Raw genomic sequence first — 18915 nt, 5'->3', positions numbered from 1 at the left:
GGCTCTTACGTCACCACGCTTCCTGGAGTCCTCGTACGCTATTGGCTATCTGTCAAGCGTTGAGCGGAGCTGTGGGAACGTGGATGACAACCAGCTGAGCCACCAGAGTGGCGGCGGGAAATCTGTCCAACCGGTGTCTTCAGGTGGCGGGTCCCAGCATTTTTTTTTTCCCTAAGAAAACCCCCAAAATGTAAACCTAGGTAGGTCATGAAATACGTGTTTTAAACTTCCCCAGTGTATTTGGTACCTAGCACTTCTGGACTGGGAGAACCCGCTGGCCAAAGAGGGTGGGTGGAAAGGATGTCGGGTTGTGCTGCTGGGAGCTAAACCCGGACTGGCGTCTTCAGAGTTCACCGCAAGGCTGACCCTCTGGACGATTTCTGAGTATGGATTTGGTAATCTCCAGAAGCTAAGTACGGTCCTGTCCTTCGTGGGTCTTTGGAGAAAGGGGACAGCAGTTGTTTGAATATTTAACTGTGTGGCAAAAAGGCATGTAGTTAGAAGTTCTCCAAAGGTCCTGTAAATTCAGCAGTTATTTCTTTAGAGATAAATTTGCTTCCTCAAAAAGAAAGAACGACAAAAGTTAAATTTATTTTGCAAGAAAAAAATAGGTAAAACTTTACAATTAATGGAAAAAATAGGTAAAACTTTACAATTAATTATATTAATATTATTAATATATAATATTAATATTAATATAATATTAATAAAAATTATATTAATTTTTACTCCAAAAGACGCATTAGAGCTGATTGTCCGGCTAGGTCTTATTTTTCAGGAAACACGGTAAGAGAATGAGATGGTCCCTTCCACTAAAGACTGGCTGTTAAATATGAAGGTATATTTAAGAACCATGAAAAAGTTTAATTTAGTTTTGAGTCAGTGAAAATTGAACTTGATTTGTTTTTTAATGGCAATGAAGTTAACACAAAAACTTGTTGGAAGAAAAAATTAAGTGTGCAAGCTTCAACTCTTTTTTGAAGGTCAGTATATGACTTTTTCTTCATGAACCTCTCACTGATTCCCCCAAGGACTTGCCTGTAACTGCTCCTACATTTGAACCTTGTATATTGTTATATTGTGGTTCAACTTGGCATCAAACAAGTAGTTATAAAGTTAACTATATTTACACTAAAAGTTGAATAAGATATATTAATGTAGGTGAAAGCAAAGAACACCTCCTAGATATAAATGATGAGTGGTTTTTTGCATTGCATAAATTAAACATCTGAAATTGGAATTTTTAGGTTATATGGTCAAGTTCAATACAAATTATAATTTTGGAGTTTGTGTTTTTTGTTTTTTTTTGGTTACAAGATTTTACTGGTTGAATTGTATTTTGAAAATAATTTTTATCTTTAAGAAACAAAATTGTTATGATTCCCCTTATCCTTAAATCATCCCATCTGGTGTTTCTCAATTTTGAAACCTCCCTATGTTTTCTTTCCACTTCCCCCAGGTTAAGGTGCTTCCTTAGTACTTATTTCATGCTTCTTCCTGCAGTCTGTATCATATTGTTTTGTAATTTGTCTCCAGGCTCCATCATAGCACCTAGAACACAGTAAGGGCTCAATAAATACTTGAGGAAGAAACTAATTTAAAGAATTCAGTGACTGTCCATGGAAAGTATCTATTAGTATAATTGAGTACAAGGAATGAAAAATGAGAGGGAAAAAGTAGTTTAACCATTCTTTAGCCACTATTTCATGTTTTTATATTAGATATATTTCTGCAATAAAGAAAACTTTGAAAATTGATAGATTTTAATAACATCAATTTATTCAATAAATTGAGCACCCAGTACTATTTAGAAAGTATCATGAACAATACAAAATTGGAAATTTAAGCTAGGGTCAAAACTATATTGCTAAACAGCCAAAGAACACTTTTGGACTTTTATTTTACAACGTTGTTTAAATCACCCATGTAAAATTCTTCATTAATTAAGCTCGACAGTTCACTGTGGTTGGCTGAAATCATTTTCTCCCCTTAGGTACATCGCTATAACCAGAACCTCCTCTTCTCTCTTCCCCCACCCGACAAGCAAATCTGGTGAACAGCCGGTGAAGATATGGAATTCTAAACTCTAAGAGATCTTTTTGAAAAGAAGTTGTGCCTTATGTGGAGTTTACTTGGGTCTCTTGATGGAAAAAAGCTAATCTGTTTAGTATTTGTGCATTTTATTAAAATGGCAGCTTAAAGTTGTGTATGTGCTATTGTGAGGCCAATGCAGGTATTTTAAGTGGGGGGAAAATCACCTCTTTTTTTGTGCTGTGGACATAAGACTTCTGGAAAAATAAAGAAAAACCCTATTTATGGCTCACACAGCTTAAAAGTAGCTGACACTCAAATGTGTGCTCACAGATGAGCTGCTTTTGTTTTATCCTAAATAAATTGTTTCTTTCAAGAAAAAAAAAATGATAACCACTTCAGAAATGTGTAATTTTAATGATTTGAATGGAATTTTTTTTACGAAAACCTATATAGTTTAATTTTATATATATGAATTTGCTGCTGATCACAATTGGAAAGTACCTGGATAAGGATTTGAATCCAGGAAGTCTGGTCTCAATGTCACAATCCTTGACTACTATGTATATGCCTCCCAGTAGTGTAATATAATTTACAGCTAGGGTAATATTTACAGCTAGTGTAATATAATTTACAGGTTTGGCTTATATAACCTGTTTGCCTTTAGTTACAGTAAATGAATTATTGCTGTACAGGTTCTACTGTAATCTTAATGATTTACAGTTGGTTTTCAACTTGTTGCACCGTATTTCTATTGCCGAGTTTCCCTTCCTTCTAGAAAACCACTCACAATTACGTGGAATGATTAAAGGTTTTCAGATGTTCACTGGTGGTCCTTTAACAGTTTTCTTTTCCTAGGAAAATCAGGTGTCGGCCTCAGTCCTCCAAGCCCCTCCCGCAGAATGTGTGAGCTGCTGGGCGGAGCCTAAGGCTGAGCGCTCTCCAGTGACTTTGGCAGGAGGAAGGACGCCGTGTGGACTGAGAGCTTCCGGGTCTGTGCTCCCTTCCCACGCTCTCTTCACGCTTTATTCCTTGCACTTTTGCCCAGTCTTGTCGTTAGCTTTTTCTCTAGTAACTTATTTTGCAGCTGCCTCCTCTTGCTGGCACAGTTTACTCCCACTTTCTGCTGACTTCCTCATTTCTCTGTTTCTCTCTTCAATGGGCAGGAGTAGGGTGGGGTGGGGTGGGGAAGTGAGGAGGGAGGATGCAAACTGGAAAGAAATAATGTTTCTAGAAAACTGAAGAAAATTTTGTGAATAGAGGAATTTGGAAAATGTCCTTGCAAAACATTCTGTTTAGAAAACACCTTCTCCATAACTTCCTTCTTTTAACCTTTGTGGCATATTTTTCCCCTCTCCTAGGCTTTTAGTGCCCGGAGGTTCTGTCTCCTTTTATAGGTCTTTCTGTAGTACAGGGAAAGCATGAAAATACTTTAAAATTATTTTCGACATTTTTTTAATGAAAGAGTAATTTGAAAAATCGAGGTTAAAAACATATGGGGAAAAACAGATTAGCAATGAATATTTTTTTCAGAAAGTCTAAGCAGCCAACATTAAAACTGCATAATAGGATGGTGATCACTTTGAATGAATATATTCCTTCAATAATGTTCCTGATATTAATTCTTACTTTTTAAGAAATGTTCAGCATATATAATACAAAGGAGAAAAGAGGTAGTCACTGTATTCTTTAACAGACCCCGCCTTAAATTGGACTTTAAAATATATTTTTACATTATTCATTTATTTTTGAATAGTAATGTGTGTCTGTCATAGTATAAAATTCAAATAGGTTAAAAAAAAAAGTGGTACAATTGGAAATCCTCCCTGTCTCAGGCAGATGATTCCCTCCAAAAAAGAAACCGCTGCTACCACTGGTTTCTTGTATGTGCTTCCTGACGTAGCGTATGCATTCACAAGCATACGGGTAGGTGGAAATAGGCTTCCTTTTCATTAAATAAATGCATACGTTTTGCAGCTTGCCTTTATCACTTAATATATTTTAGATGTATAGAGATAGCTGCCTCACTTTTTAACAGCTATGTAGTATTTCTTTGTATGATATAGCACAAATTTTTTATCAGTCCTCTACTGATGGATATTTAGGTTGCTTGCAATATTTTGTTATTTTAAACAATGTGGCAGTGAAAACTTTATACTGTGTTGTGTTGGATATGTGCATGTATAAAACTCCTAGAACTAGAATTGTTGTGTCAAAGAATATTTGCATTTTTTAAATTTTAATAGCTATTGAGGGATGGATGGCTGTTGACAGAGGCTATGCTGGTTGTATCCCAACAGCAACATGTGATTGTTTCTCAGTGTCCTCATTATTGCAGTTTGTTATCAAACTTTCTGATTCAATCCTAGTGAAAAAGAGTAATGTATAGTTGTTTTAGTTTGCATTTCTATCATTGTGAGGCTGAACATTTTGCATTTTCTTTCATATCTTTCCCGTTTATCTGTAGGTATGTTGGTCTTCATGGATTTCTAGGTATCCTTTAAACATTAAAGGAATTAGTTATTTATCTGTAATAGGAGTTGTGGATATTTTTCCCAGAATATCTATTGATTTTGAAGTGGTGGGATTTTAAAAATTTTTTTCTTTTCTTTTCCTTTTTGTTTTTTGGTGGGGATAGGCAGACTTCTGCTTGTAATTTTGTTATTTTTATGTAGCCAAATGTATCTCAGTCTTTTCTTCTATGTCTTCTGGATTTGGAGTTATACTTTAAAAGGCTTGTTCTATTATAAGATTATCTTTTAAAAAATCCTCCCATTTTTTTCTTTCTTGTTTTTATATGGTTTGATTTTTATGTTTCAATCTTTAATTTATTTAAAGATTAGTTTGGTGTAGGGTTCCAACTTGATTACATTGGGCTGCAAAATGAACCAACTGATAAGGACCTGCCTGGTTGGTTAGCTCCGTGAGAATCATCCTCAACGACCCTAGACTTATTTTCTTTCTTTATTTCTCTCTTTCTATCTCTTTCTTTTCTTTTTAATTAAAGTTTATTGGGGTGACCATTGTTAGTAAAGTTACATAGATTTCAGGTGTACAATTCTGTAATACATCATCTATATATCACATTGTGTGTTCACCACCCAGAGTCAGTTCTTCCATCACCATGTATTGGATCCCCTTTACCCTCATCTCCCACTCTCCTCCCCCTTTACCATCTGGTAACCACTAAACTATTGACTAGACTTCTTTCTTATACTTTATTTCCCCATCATCTGGCATGGTGCCTAAAACAAAGTAAGTAGCTAATAAACCTTTGATAACTAAATTAAAAGGAAATTTCTGGATATGATGTATCTTATTTATTTGCCATTGTTTTGGTATATGGTGTTGAAAGAGAGAATGATACCAATAACCACAGTTGATTTCTCCTGCACAGGACCTTAGAATCATGAAATTTTAGATCCAGATACTAGAACATATATTTACTCAACAAATAAATGTTTCTATTATTTATAGGCATTCTAGCCGGGGAAGCAGAGACAATAAACAAATATGTCATGTAGTGTAAGTGCCATGAATCAAAACAGAGCAGTGAATAGGAATAGAGAATGACAGGGAGTGGACTTCTGTTGGGAAGCACACGAGCCCAGACTGTGAAGGATGCTGACTGTTTAAGTGTCTCTACTTCATATGGACATGTGTGCAAACAAAGGAATTGAAAGGTGATGGGAGTTAAGTATCAGGAGACAGTCCTAAGTATCCCAGGGAGTTCAAAGGAGAGCCAGTTGTGTCTGTCTGGGTCCGTGTTGTCTTTAGATTAGATTTGTAAACTAGTGGGAAAGACCTGACATTTTAGGTTAATTTAGTTGTAAGCATTATGCATACTTAGACTGACATGAGTGTATTTAAGTAGATTAACAAACTTGTTGTTCTGATAAGAAACTAAAGTCATTTTATGCAATTAAAGCCAAAATTAGGAGTATGTTCTACCCTTGGACATTGGCAGCCATAGCACTCTTCCCCGATGGTGGAATTCTTGTCAATATTTCTTGTAGTAATTTTCAGACAATGCTCAAAGAAATCTTAGGGGAAAAGGCAGAAGGAACCAGGAGAAAGACTTGGGGTGTCACTACCTCATATTTTCTGATTTTATCTTTTATTTCTTCTTATCTTCCAGATACAATTAGGCTTGGAAGTAATTTGAAACCTACAAAGTGTACCTCACTTTGACCATGAGACCCACCATGTGTGCATGGAAGTCACAGGCCCCTTTTAGGAGCTCGTCATGAGATGTGGTTTAATTCCATTTAGAGATAGAAATGATTGAAAGAGCTGGGAGTTGAAAATTTTCTAGTGGATACCCACTGAATAGGATAGGGGTCCCTTAGCATCACAGCATTTTTGTACGATGATGGTTGTATGGGGAATGAGTGAATCTGCAAAAACTTCCTACCGTGTTTCCCCGAAAATAAGACCTAACCGGAAAATAAGCCCTAGCATGATTTTTCAGGATGACATTCCCTGAACATAAGCCCTAATGTGTCTTTTGGAGGAAAAATTAATATAAGACCCGGTCTTATTTTCGGAGAAACACAGTGGTTGCTGAGCTATATTTTGCCAGAATTGCCAAGAATTGTAAACTCCAAGTTAGGTGAACAGCATATTCTTTCAGCATATTGACTCTAGAGTCAGATTTAATGAGCATTTTTCACATCTTGATTTATGCTTATTTCTTCCTATATGAAGGTACTTACTTATGCTTATTTCTTCCTATAAGAAGGTACTTACTAGTACCAAAATTTGGGGTACAGGGTTATACATTTGTTTTTGAAGAAAGTAATCTTGATATTTCAACTAAAGAAAATAAATTTGTTATTAGCATATTTTATTCTTTGCTAGTCAGGACTAAATTCTACATAAATCAGAATTATACCATCTGATTCCTCACTGAGCTTAATTCAATATAAATTGCTGACCTTATCCTTTGCAATACCAGAACTACTTTTTACTTTTAGAAGTTAGCTACTAAAATTTGTTAGCATGTAGTGAAAATTAGGAAAAGCTACATACTTTAGAAAAAGGTTTTTAGAGATGTTGGATTCCTTCTGACACAGAGGTTGCATATATGTGTCTCCCAATGCTTGACACATAGTCTGTACACAATACACAGTCATTGAAATAAATGTATTTAAAATTTAGTAATGTTATTGCAGTAAAAATAACATATGAAGCAAGGAGTTGCATTCAAAGACGTCAGATAGATAAATTGCAGTCTGAAAATATCATCACTAACTAAGATTATCTTCTGAACAAGACATAAGGACCTAGTATAATTTGGGGAACCCACCACTCCTAGTATAAGGTTTTCATCTCCTTAAAGATTTCTGAAATTATTTCATCTGGGAAAACATGGCTGTCATTGATTCAGTTTCTTGATTTTCTAGCCATGTGACCTTGGACAAGTTTGTTTTTTCATTTGTAATGAGGATGATAATAGCTCCTTTTCAGTTTTCCTGTGAAATTAAATGAGATAATGTTTATAAAATGCCTAATCCATAGTGTTCAACACAATGTAATTTTATTAATACAATACTATGTCCTTCCATTTAATCCTTAGAGAAACAATTTAAAATGCAAATACTGTTTGTGTCAAATATACTTCATCTATTTCAAAGTTTAAATAATGGCAGATTCTTTTCCCATTTTCAATTGGTGAGAAGGGATTAACCAAGCAAGAGGTCATTTAACATTTGAAATATCAAAAGTTGAAAAGGCTAAGAAAATCTATATCCTGAGACCAAGGAAGACAATATTAAACTCTACTAACTTTCAAAGGTTGGAGCCCCCAATCCCAACCCCAAAAGAAAAAGGTTTTAGCCAAAAGAATGGTGTTAACAGCTATATTTCTGCTGATTTATATAATTTTTTTTATCAAATTGAATTTTATTGTAATGATCTTGATTCCCTGGGGATACTGATTCCCCAGGTAATTCCGACACCTGCTCATTTTACAATACAAGACAAAGAATGACATATTAACTCATAGTGCCTATAGTTGTTCAGTACTTGAACAATTTATGCAGTGGACTTAATTACAGTTTTAATACATGATTTTGGACCTAGACTTAAAGGCTTAAAGCCTTTAGGATCCAACTACCTATTTTACAGCAGAACTCAGTGTCTGTAATTTGCCATAATACAAATGGCCTTTTGACTCTCAGAACCGTGATCCCGTCGCTCTGCTGACTTCCTGCCTGCTATTTGGCATAGCTATTTTCATTTCATTTCTAACTAAAGGAAACATTTGAATATTGTTAAGGAGTTTATTTTAATTTTTTTTTCTTTAGAGTCTACAGATGGCTTTTAAAATTGAACACACTTGGGATGGTTTCCCAGTGAAGCATGAGCCAGTGTTTGTCAGGCTGAATCCAGGTGACGGAGGAGTGATGATGGAAGTTAGTGCGCCATTTTTCAATGATCCGCCAGCCCCACCTGGAGAACCAGGAAAGCCTTTCAATGAACTATGGGATTATGAAGGTAAGTGGAAGTACTGTATTTTATTGCAAACATAAATCTTTTTATAATAACCTCTCACAGAACTATTATTTTATCTTGCTCTAAGGAAGTGAGGGCTTCTGAGCAACTGACGTGCAGTTTCTGATATTTCTCACCAATCTCTCATTATGACTTTTTCACCATTCCCTATGTGACTTCAACTACATAACTAGAACAGTGAAAAATTGGAATTACAAATCCAGATTTTGAAATTGCTGCCATATGTCTTTCCTTTACTTCTGTTACCTATTTTAAGAAGAGTTTAGCATTCCTGTTTTGTCTTTAAGTATCTTCACATTGCCACTTTGACCGTATAAACCTTCTTTATGGATGTTTCAGGGTGTTTTACTTATTACAGAAACACTATGAACTTCAACATGGAATGTAGTTTTTATTTTATACCTACTGACAAGTAATCTCACATATGAAATGAAGGCTAAAAGATGCCATGAAATTATACTGTTTCAGGTTTGCTATATGATCCCCTTCTGATTTCTCCTAATTAAGCTACCAAACTTATCCTTCTGAAATACTCTTTATGGTGCCATTCCCTATACGACAAACCATCACTACCCCTAAGATGAACTTCAAACCCTTTCTGTAAGCTTTCAGGGTACTCATGAATTGGGCAATCATATTCCAGCAAAAGCTCTTGACTTCTGAAAAGCAGTGGTCTTACTGTCCATGAATGTTCTCACCCATGTACCTTTTCTCATTCTATTCCCCAGGCTTCTAATTCACATATTTCAAGCTCGAAATCAGGTTCCATTTCTTCAAAGAAACCTTTGATGACTCTTCTAGTTCCTCTTAACATCTATTTTTATAGCTATAGATGCCATCTGTATAGCATGCATTTTGTCAGTTTTAATGTATAATATGTTAAACATATGTTGTGTTTTACTGATAACAGAGCTTGCATGTACCAGCTTCCTACTGGTGTACACACCAGTGTGACTTATCTACTGGAGGTGCTACAGGCACCCATCTCAAGAAGTACTCTTCTCATAAACCTGCTTCTTTCGCTAATTGCCCAATCTCAATCAATGGCAGTTCAGTACATCAAATCACCAAATATAGAAATGTGAGATTTTCCCAAGTTATCCTTCCCTCTCACTATCTATGTTTGGATTTATTTACTGAGTTCCACCAATTTCACCTCCTACATGTTTCTCTAATTCAGTACCTCTTCTTCATTCCCACCATCTCTGCCATAGGTTAGGCCTTCATCCTCTTTTTCCTCAGCTAGGGCAGAGCCTTCTAAATAATCTTTCTGCCCTTAAGTCCATCCTTCACTCTTGGAAGCATGAGGGATCTAGCTAAAATAAAAATGTAAACACATTGTTCAGCTACTTAAAAACTTTCTCAGGCTTCTTCTCCTCCCAGGAAAATGTTACCCTTCTTAATATGATCTCTATATAAGATGTTTCATGACCTGAGCCCTTATTCTCTCTGCAGCATCACTTATTTCTACATTGAAAAGTTTGCTGATTTGCTGATTTAGTTATCGCTCTATGGACTACTTATCAAATATCATGGATTTAGCTCCAGGTCAAAAAATATTTAACCGTGTTTGATTTTAATGGCTGTATTATAGTCTATTGCATGGAATACATAAATTCCATAATTTACATATTAGATTTCCTATATAATAGAAGATTTATTTGTAATAGGCGATAATCCTATATAATAGGAGATAATCATTTAGACAATTTCTAATTTTTGAGCAACACTTTGATGAGTAGCATTATACTTACTTCTTTCCCCAGTTGTCTGATTATTTCCTTAGGATAAATTCCTAGAAGAAGGTAATTGGCTCAAAGTTTGTTTAGTAATGTTGATTTCTTTAAAACCTCACCAGCACAAAGTTTTATTATTCTTTTTCATTTATGGTCCTCTGATAGGGAAAGATGTTAATGATGATTTATTTCTAGGCAATGTCTGTTTATTTTCTTTATCCCTTTTCCTATTGGGGAAGAGCTATAATTAAAAACAATGAGTTAATTTATTTTATATTCCAAGGAATAAAGAAATTATTTATTGTTGAAGCATAATTAAATTTCTCAATATGCTATATCTCTGTTTTCAAAAGTTGTCGAAGCATTTTTCTTGAATGACATAACTGAACAGTATTTGGAAGTTGAACTTTGCCCGTAAGTATAAAATTTTTTCTAACACAGTACTATGTAATTTGAACACGTTGTTTTTTAGTTATAAATTAGTAAAAAGTCACTAATTCCAATAAAATAGGGGAAGTGCTAATTGCAAATATATTTATAACTTGTCTACAGGACAGTAAAGAATTTGGATCTGCTAGAATTCTTTAATTTTATCCTTAGTTTTATTTTTACTAGATGAAAATATCACTTTGTTTTCATAAAGTGATGACTTGACATTGGATGAATAGGATAATTAGATTCCTTTTTCTTAAGGAATTACACAATAACCGTTATGTACAAAATTAATAAATTCTAAAAGTTAAAAAAATAATTTATTATTTTCAAGTAAATGTATAATTTAAAATATATGTTTAGAATACAGATTGTAAATGTTTGAAAATACTATGTTGACGTTTTCATTTTACTACGTAGTTGATTTTTCTAATGAATTTGAAAATTTTTTTGCAAAATGAAAAATCATTACAAAACAAATTCATTGTTTACTCTATAAGTTTGCGTTATGTATTAGCTATTCAGAAATAAATATAAAATTGAACAGTTTGTGGAAATGTTTCTTTTAGATAATTTTTTTAGTGACTAGATTAAGCGTTAATTTTATGTATTCCATAATAATGTGTTCATGTATTCCTTCATTTATTCATCATTCATTTATTGAGTGTATCATAATTTTGCATTTGGTGTCAGGGATAAAAATTAAATCACACAAGGCTTTTCCTAGACTCATTTAAAGTATTAACCATGGACTCCCTTTGTTCAAACTTAACCATTCCCTTAGGAAACTTCTTTACCTGATTGACAATTTTTGTCCTGTAGATGTGAAAAAGTAAATTTATGCCCACCTCTCATATATTATAACACATTTTAAATTGGTAAAATATATAATAGTGAAATATTTCTTTGTATTGTGATTATTCATTTTAAATGCCTCTCCATATCTAATATCCAGTAGCCTTTTTTCCCCCTTTGTAGCTGAGCAGAGAGTCCTAAACAATTGATTCAAGTAATATTTTAGAGATCATTTTCTTTTCCCTTATTTTGATTTCTTGCTAACAGTAATGTGGAAAATCTAACCATTTGCAATTGTATATTTCAGAAGAATAGCCACATATCTTTGTTTGTCACCTTTCAAGTAATGTGCCAAAATCTTTTATTGAAAAATATGATTAATTCTCCTAAACTGTCATGTAGGTTAAAAACAAAATTCACCTATTGTGTGGTTATTTTCACCATATAGGTGAGAAAGCTAAGGCAAATATATTTATAAATTGTCTACAGGACAGTAAAGACCTTGGATCTGCTAGAATTCTTTAATTTTATCCTTCATTTTATTTTTACTAGATGAAAATATCACTTTGTTTTCATAAAGTGATGACTTGACATTGGATGAATAGGATAATTAGATTCCCTTTTCTTAAGGAATTACACAATAACCGTTATGTACAAAATTAATAAATTCTAAAAGTTAAAAAAATCTTCAGTAGTTTGGTTTTATATACATTAAGATGGTCAATAATCAAGAATCATGATTTTGCTTTAGGTAATCAACTCCTGCAACAGTTAATTAATCTCTTGGGAAGCAAGGTGAAGAATACTGTTGTTGTAATTTGCAAGAACTTTTACTTCTAAGATATTCTTAAGCTTGCATAATAAGAATAAAAATAGTAGAGGAAAAGAATACTTGTCTGCTATTTGAATAATTTGGTGAATGAAATCCTCCCTGAAAAGCTATCTATGTAGAAATGTTTAGATAGCGTCTTTTCCAGAGACAATAAATTTGTTTCATGTAACTACATACTTGAAATCCTTTGATTCTTATTGACCTAGCTAGTCTCAATTATGCTCTCTTACCATGTTTCCCCGCAAATAAGACCTAACCTGAAAATAAGCCCTAACATGATTTTTCAGGATGATATCCCTTGAACATAAGCCCTAATGCATCTTTTGGAGCAAAAATTAATATAAGACCCAGTCTTATTTTCTGGGAAACACGGTATTAGTCTCCTTTTGAGGATATATTGTGTATGCCTTTGAAAATGTGACATCAGTATCTAAATTGATGGTTGAAAGCAGGAAAACACCAGAAGCAGACAGGTTGAAGCAGTGGGGTGAAAGAGTTAGGTGGGAGAGTTGGGTGAGAGAGTAGACACAAATTAAAATCTTTAGCATGTTGACTCATTGTAGACAATGTATGTTTTGTACTTTTTGTCTTCCTTATGAGCTTCAGGACAGTTTTCTTATAGAAATAACCTGTAGTAAAATTGTTGGATTCAGACCTAGAAATTGGTGCCAACTTCCTTCCCTTAAGGTATTTTAGTTTTTGAAATTGGTTTATTATAAATTCCAAATGCCATGATATTCTCCCACCCCTTTGCATACTTTGCATCATCTAACCAATTGAAGTCTTTTGTGTATTTTCTTATTTGGCGAATATAAAAAAGCAATTTGAACGTGTGTACCTTTATGCCTATGACTATAATTGTCTGTAAAATGGTAAACTCAAAGGTGTCATTTCTAAGTTAACTGAATACATTGGCTCTTCCTATAATTATCCAACATTCATATTGCATCTTTTAATTATTTGGACATTTAGTTACAAATACATACATTGCAGATATGAAGGATGGTGAAGAAAATAATGTTTGTCTCTTTCAAACACTGATGGGGAATTTTAATTTTGACAGTCATGGACAACATTTGGTGCTTTTACTCTCTGGAAGAAGAAATGTGTGGAAAGTGAGTAAATAAAAATATGAGACAAAAATCCTTACCATCATGTACAAGATATATATAATATTTAATATATACGTTTAAATATATGTTTAATATATATGTTTATAGTGTAAATCTGAATTTGCCTTTTGTATTTCACATATTGTTTCTGTAGCAAGAACTTGCTCTATCATTCAAAGTGTCCAAAGGAGAGACAAAATGGGAAGGCAGAGCTTATCTCCCTTGGAGTTATTTTCCACCAAATGTGACAAAATTCAATTCATTTGCAATTCATGGATCAAAAGATAAAAGAAGCTATGAAGCTCTTTACCCTGTACCTCAACATGAACTGCAACAAGGACAAAAACCTGATTTGTAAGTAGGAAACCAATGAAGATATGTTCCAACTGTGAGCTTTTTGGAAATTAATTCTTGGTAGAGCAGTGATAACTGCCCTCAGTCAAAGAAGACCTACGTGTACAAACACCTCGTAGGGAACTGTGTTTCTTGATGGTCCTCAGTACATACTTGACAGACTCACTTTGGACAGACTAGTCTCTCTCTCTTTCTGCTATCAGTATAGCATTTATATTTCCATAGCAGTGTGAGAAAAGTCTTGCTTAGTGAATATTGCAACAACTGCTGTGGAAGTATGGTTGCAAATTCTTTTATGACCCCTTTCAGAGCTAGATGGCCAGGGGCATCCTGTTTTCTGGTGTGAACAAAAGGTTAATAAATTCTTTCCCTTGTTCCTGGAGAATGTAACCAACCTACAGTTAACTCTCTAGCCCTCTTCCCCTGGTAACCGCATAAGGGTAAAAGTGTCAACCAGGTTTCTAAGCCACATTGCTTATGATAAAAAGGACTCCTAATTGGTAAGTTGCATCTGGACTGATGGCATTTTGAATAAACTATAAATGCCTGATGGGGACAGCATGGCTTTGGATTTCCCTTTAACAGTCGTGTTCCCTGCGGGGACCCTAGAAGCTCTGCCTGTGGCCTTATTACAGGAGGTACTGGCTCCTGTGGGGCAGCAGGCATGTAAGCCAACACATCTCCGACACTTGCCTAACTTGAAGCTGTCACCAAAGGAGAATATAGCTCCTGGGCAGCCTCCTGAATGCTTCATGGCCTGCAGCAAACGCTATTCCCCTAGGGAGGAAAGGCTGCTGTCCTGGGCAAACTGGGATTCACGCTCTGTATCTCTGAGTGTACTCAGTGTGGCCAGGACAGTCTGTTGGGTCTGCATTCAGAGGAGCATAACAGAGAATCCTCACGGGCTGTGTACCATGGTAGAGGGACTTTCCTGCCTTCTTACCCTTGGGCAGTGCTGTCCCTCCTCTCCCTGTGTGCCCTCTCCTTCCTGTCATGCTCTTCGCTCTACTTTGCCTTCATCTCTTCTAGCCTATCCCTTTATCCTGCCTGACACACTTTCCCCTTTTCCTTTTGCTTTTCTCCCCAGTCCTGACTCTTTCTCACTAGCCTCTATCTCTTTTCCTGTCTCTTATCCTTCACTGTTGGTTCCTTAACCTCGTCACCTGGGATTAACAGTTGTGACTCAGTGGTTCAGTCTGACCAGGTGGGCAGAATGGGGGACAGGAATCTAGATGCAAATGACTCAGGCCCTCACACCAACATGGCTTGTTTCTGTGGTTCTTTTCCACCTAGCACCTCTTGGCGTTCAGGCCCCTCACTTATATGTGATTGGAGGCTTACCCCAGGTAAAGTGTGATTATACCATCGGCTCGGGCAGAGTAAAGGCCCATTATTTCCTAGAGAGCTGAGTTCCACTGTTAGCAAACCTTTCTCTCCTATTAAGCCACAATAGAAATCTCTATAATAGTTAAATGGTGTTCCTGGAAAGAAAGGACCAAGGAGTCTATCCTCTAACATCTGGAACTGAAACTTTAAAGCAATTGTTTCAATGACTGATATAAACCATATCAAAATTTAAATATAAAAATATCTGTAAGAGTATAATATGTTTTAAGCCTAGATGGAATGAGTCAGATTTTGAGGGTTGATTTTTATTTCTCCCCTCAGCTGGGAGGCAGCTGTTTGTAGAATTGAAAGGGGAGTGCTTTGGGATGTGGATAAATATTTTCAGAGCCAGAATGAAAAAAATTGTACATGTAGAATATATCATACCTTTGGTATTCTTAAAATAGAATGTTGTCCTATCACAGATGTGACAAAATGAATAACCCTTCAGGACAACTATTTCACAAATGCATAATTCATTTCAATTCCCACCTTCTTTTTTCTTTGTATTTAGCCATCGTCTGGAATACTTCAAGCTTTTCAGTTTTAACACACTGCTTGGAGAAGAATGGAAACAACCAGAATCAGACCTGTGGCTCATAGAGAAACCTGATGTATAGGAGTATAGTAGAGGACCATATCAGTCATTTATTTTCTATCCTTTTAAGGTAAATCAATAATAAGTATAATCTCTTGAAAGGTCACTGAATGGTGAATGAAAGAATAGTGTCTCTCTGGCAAGTGTAAATTAATAAGCAAATAGAAACTTTATAGGTGATTTTATCTGTAAAGTTAAAATATTTCTCAGAGTCATTTAGTCCAGGAACGATCATGTCACTGAATTCTTCCAACTGCCTTGCATCACCATTACCCCAGATATCCCTGACTCTGTCCATCAGAATCATTGTTTCTGTTCCCACTTACCTAAACCTCATCAGCCAGCCTGAGACTGGACCATCTTTTTTGCACATTTTTGAACTCCATGTAATATACATGAATTCTTTACTCAGAATCTTCTGTACATTCTTGAAATGAGTAAAAAAAACAGTGACCTATTTCAGTTGAACAGATCCACATCTCTTAGGGCGTTAGTAGGATACGTGTTATTTAACTAGCTGTTCTTCCTTTCCTGTGACTCTTTTTACTCTGTTGAAGGAAATGGAATGAAGTAGTCTTGAATTCAGGCGACAAATTCTGCTTTTATGTACCTAGAAATGACATTTTCTTAATGATGTTAAACAAGGTATTAACATGTCTTCATTTTATTTTGTGAACATCAAACACTTCTGGCCTAGAATTTCTGAACTTTCTGTTATAACGTGTTTCAGAGCTTGAAGTCGTCTAGTACATTATCTATGCACTTCTGCGCTGAACTTGGTCCTTCTCAAGCATTCTCAGCTTAGAGATTATCAGTCTTGCAGAAGAATCTACGTACAGATATCTAATTGCCTACCCCACAACATACTGTCTCCTCTTCTTCTTCTTCACTAACAGAACTTGAATTTTTAGGGACTCTGCTCAAAAACTACATTTTCCCAGAATCCTTTGCAGATAGAAACAATCCTATAAAACAGTTCATGTCAATGAGATATATGTATACAGTGTTTGGTGAGGCTTCAATAAAAGATGCTTTAAAACTGAGCCTCAGCTGCCATACACCTTTTGTCCTTTGCTCTCCCCATGCCTTTGTCCTGAAATGCAGAATGAATAGCTGAGGTAACACACTAACTACATTGTGTCAGTGAGGAGCCAACCCAAGGAAGGCTGAGTAGAAGGACAAAGAACCAGGATTCCAAGTAGCACAATAGAGTAATCTATTTGAACTGCCTGCCTGCAGACTTCTCTATACAGGAGAAAATAAACTGCCTAATTTGTTTCCCCAAAGTGATACATAGATTCAGTGCATCCCAGTTAAAAATCCTAGAAGGCTTTTTTTGGGTGGAATTGACAAGGTGATTTCAAATTTTATGTGGAAATGCAAAGGACTTCAAATAGCCAAAACAATTTTGAAAAAGAACCAAGTTGGAAGACTTCCACCACCTGACTTGAAGACTTTTTACTAAACTTCAGTAGTGAAGACAATATGAACTTGGCATAAATTTAGACAAATATATCAATGGGACAGAATAGAGAAACCGGAAAGAGAACTATACATGGTCAATTGATTTTTGACAAAGGTTCCAATGTATCTAAAAGGAATAGGATAATCTTTTTGACAAATGGTGTTGAAATAACTGGAAAAATATGAAAAAAAGAAAAAAATGATCCTTGACTTCAACCTAACACCATACAGAAAAATTAACCTAAAGGTGACTTGTGAAATAAAAATTCCAGGAGAAAGTCTTCACAATTTGGAGGAGACTAATTTCAAATAGGATATAAAAAGCACTAATTAAAAAGGGAAAAAAATTGATAAATTGGACTTCATCAAAATTAAAAGCTTTTCCTCATCAAAATCCTCCATAAAGAATGTGAAAATGGAAGCCACAAATTGGGATAAAATATTCAAAATACATATATTTGACAGAGGACTCTTACCCGTTGTATGTAAAGAACTGCAACTCAGTAATAAAAAGACATGCCAGGTAAGGAGCAAAAGACTTGAACAGACACTTTACAGAGGAAAATATACAAAAGGCCAAGAAGTATATAAAAAGGCTGTCAACCTCACTTATCATCAAAGAAATGTGAATTAAAACCACAGCAAGATACCACTAAATGACTAAAATTGCAGAATGCATGCCATGGCTAACTGGCTACCATTGGAAAACAACTGTCAATACCAAGCATTAATGAGAACATGGAGGAACTTGCACATGATGGGTAGGAATGTAAAATGTTGTAACTACTTTGGAACTATTTGACTGTATCTAGTAAAGTTAAATACATCTACCATGTGATTCAGCAGTTTCACTCTTAGGTGTACTAAGAGAAATAAACGTTCATAGCAGCTTGATTCCTAACAACAGAAAATTGTAAACTATCAAATTTCCACCCACCAGAGAATGGATAATATGATCTAGGCAGACAATGGAATACTACTCATAAAAAAGAATGGCCTATTGATACATGCAGCAACTGAGATGAACCTCAAAAGCGTTGGCGCTGAGCAAAATAAATGCGATACAACATACTGCGTAATTATTTATATGAAGGTCATTATAGGCCAGTCTAGGCTATGGTGAGTCATGCAACTGCTCTGTGTAAGGACGGGGCATTCAAATTATCCGGAAAAGGGGTGTGAGGGAATTTTCTGGGGTGGTTGAATGTTTTGTGTCTTTATCTGGATGATGGTCTATACCTGCATACTTTTGTCAACATTGCTCGAGCTATATATATTTTAAGATTTTTGATTTCACTTATGTAAAGTATACCTTAATAAAATACTGTTATAAAATCAGCTGTAAATTCAATGGATTTCACTTCAAGCTTATGCTGTTCCATTAAATAGTCATTAGTGCTGCTGGTTAAATGTGAGTTATGAACTAACATTTTTTCTTTTATTGCGTATGTTCTCTATCTGAAAAGAGAGCTGGTGTAAGATAAATGCTAACTTTTACAAAAAGCACTGTAACTACCTATCATTATGGCATCTTAGATAAATTAAGAAATTATTTTATATTGACAGTAGCAGCTGACAATTTGATATGGTAACAATCTACCAGTTTTGGATAGGAAAGCCATATTTAAAATAATCTAGGATGATTTATTTATGTTGTCG

The 18915-nt window shown here is 35.0% G+C and overlaps 1 protein-coding gene across 7 annotated transcripts; it reads left to right on the top strand.

The window, feature by feature from the left end:
* The first annotated feature begins 63 nt into the window (after nucleotides 1-63).
* Nucleotides 64-18594, top strand: LG07H4orf33 (linkage group 07 C4orf33 homolog). Of its 7 annotated transcripts, XM_074338528.1 has the most exons (10): nucleotides 88-200; nucleotides 1994-2063; nucleotides 2890-3023; nucleotides 3867-3957; nucleotides 8340-8529; nucleotides 10637-10697; nucleotides 13406-13457; nucleotides 13609-13808; nucleotides 15709-15862; nucleotides 16523-16659. In XM_074338528.1, the coding sequence occupies exons 4-9, from the start codon at nucleotides 3871-3873 to the stop codon at nucleotides 15812-15814; spliced, it is 696 nt and encodes a 231-aa protein (XP_074194629.1). In that variant the 5' UTR covers nucleotides 88-200; nucleotides 1994-2063; nucleotides 2890-3023; nucleotides 3867-3870; the 3' UTR covers nucleotides 15815-15862; nucleotides 16523-16659. The 7 variants fall into 7 exon arrangements, with proteins under 7 accessions (XP_074194624.1, XP_074194626.1, XP_074194625.1 ...); XM_074338523.1 differs by lacking the exon at nucleotides 1994-2063 and having other exon boundaries at nucleotides 64-200; nucleotides 16523-17456; XM_074338524.1 differs by lacking the exon at nucleotides 3867-3957 and having other exon boundaries at nucleotides 65-200; nucleotides 1994-2162; nucleotides 16523-17456.
* Nucleotides 18595-18915: the final 321 nt, after the last annotated feature.

Source organism: Rhinolophus sinicus, linkage group LG07, assembly GCF_036562045.2.
Source record: "Rhinolophus sinicus isolate RSC01 linkage group LG07, ASM3656204v1, whole genome shotgun sequence".
NCBI classification, from domain to species: domain Eukaryota; kingdom Metazoa; phylum Chordata; class Mammalia; order Chiroptera; family Rhinolophidae; genus Rhinolophus; species Rhinolophus sinicus.
Note: the sequence above shows the minus strand (reverse complement) of the source record. Positions and strands in the feature narration are given on the sequence as shown.

Bases quoted from the DNA above. Each gene is read 5' to 3' on its own strand.
- LG07H4orf33 (XM_074338523.1), top strand. From the start codon at position 3,871: ATGATTCCCTCCAAAAAAGAAACCGCTGCTACCACTGGTTTCTTGTAT. The intron at 3,958-8,339 runs GTAGGTGGAAAT...TTTTTTCTTTAG, and splicing joins ATGCATTCACAAGCATACGG to AGTCTACAGATGGCTTTTAA. The intron at 8,530-10,636 runs GTAAGTGGAAGT...TGTTTTCAAAAG, and splicing joins TGAACTATGGGATTATGAAG to TTGTCGAAGCATTTTTCTTG.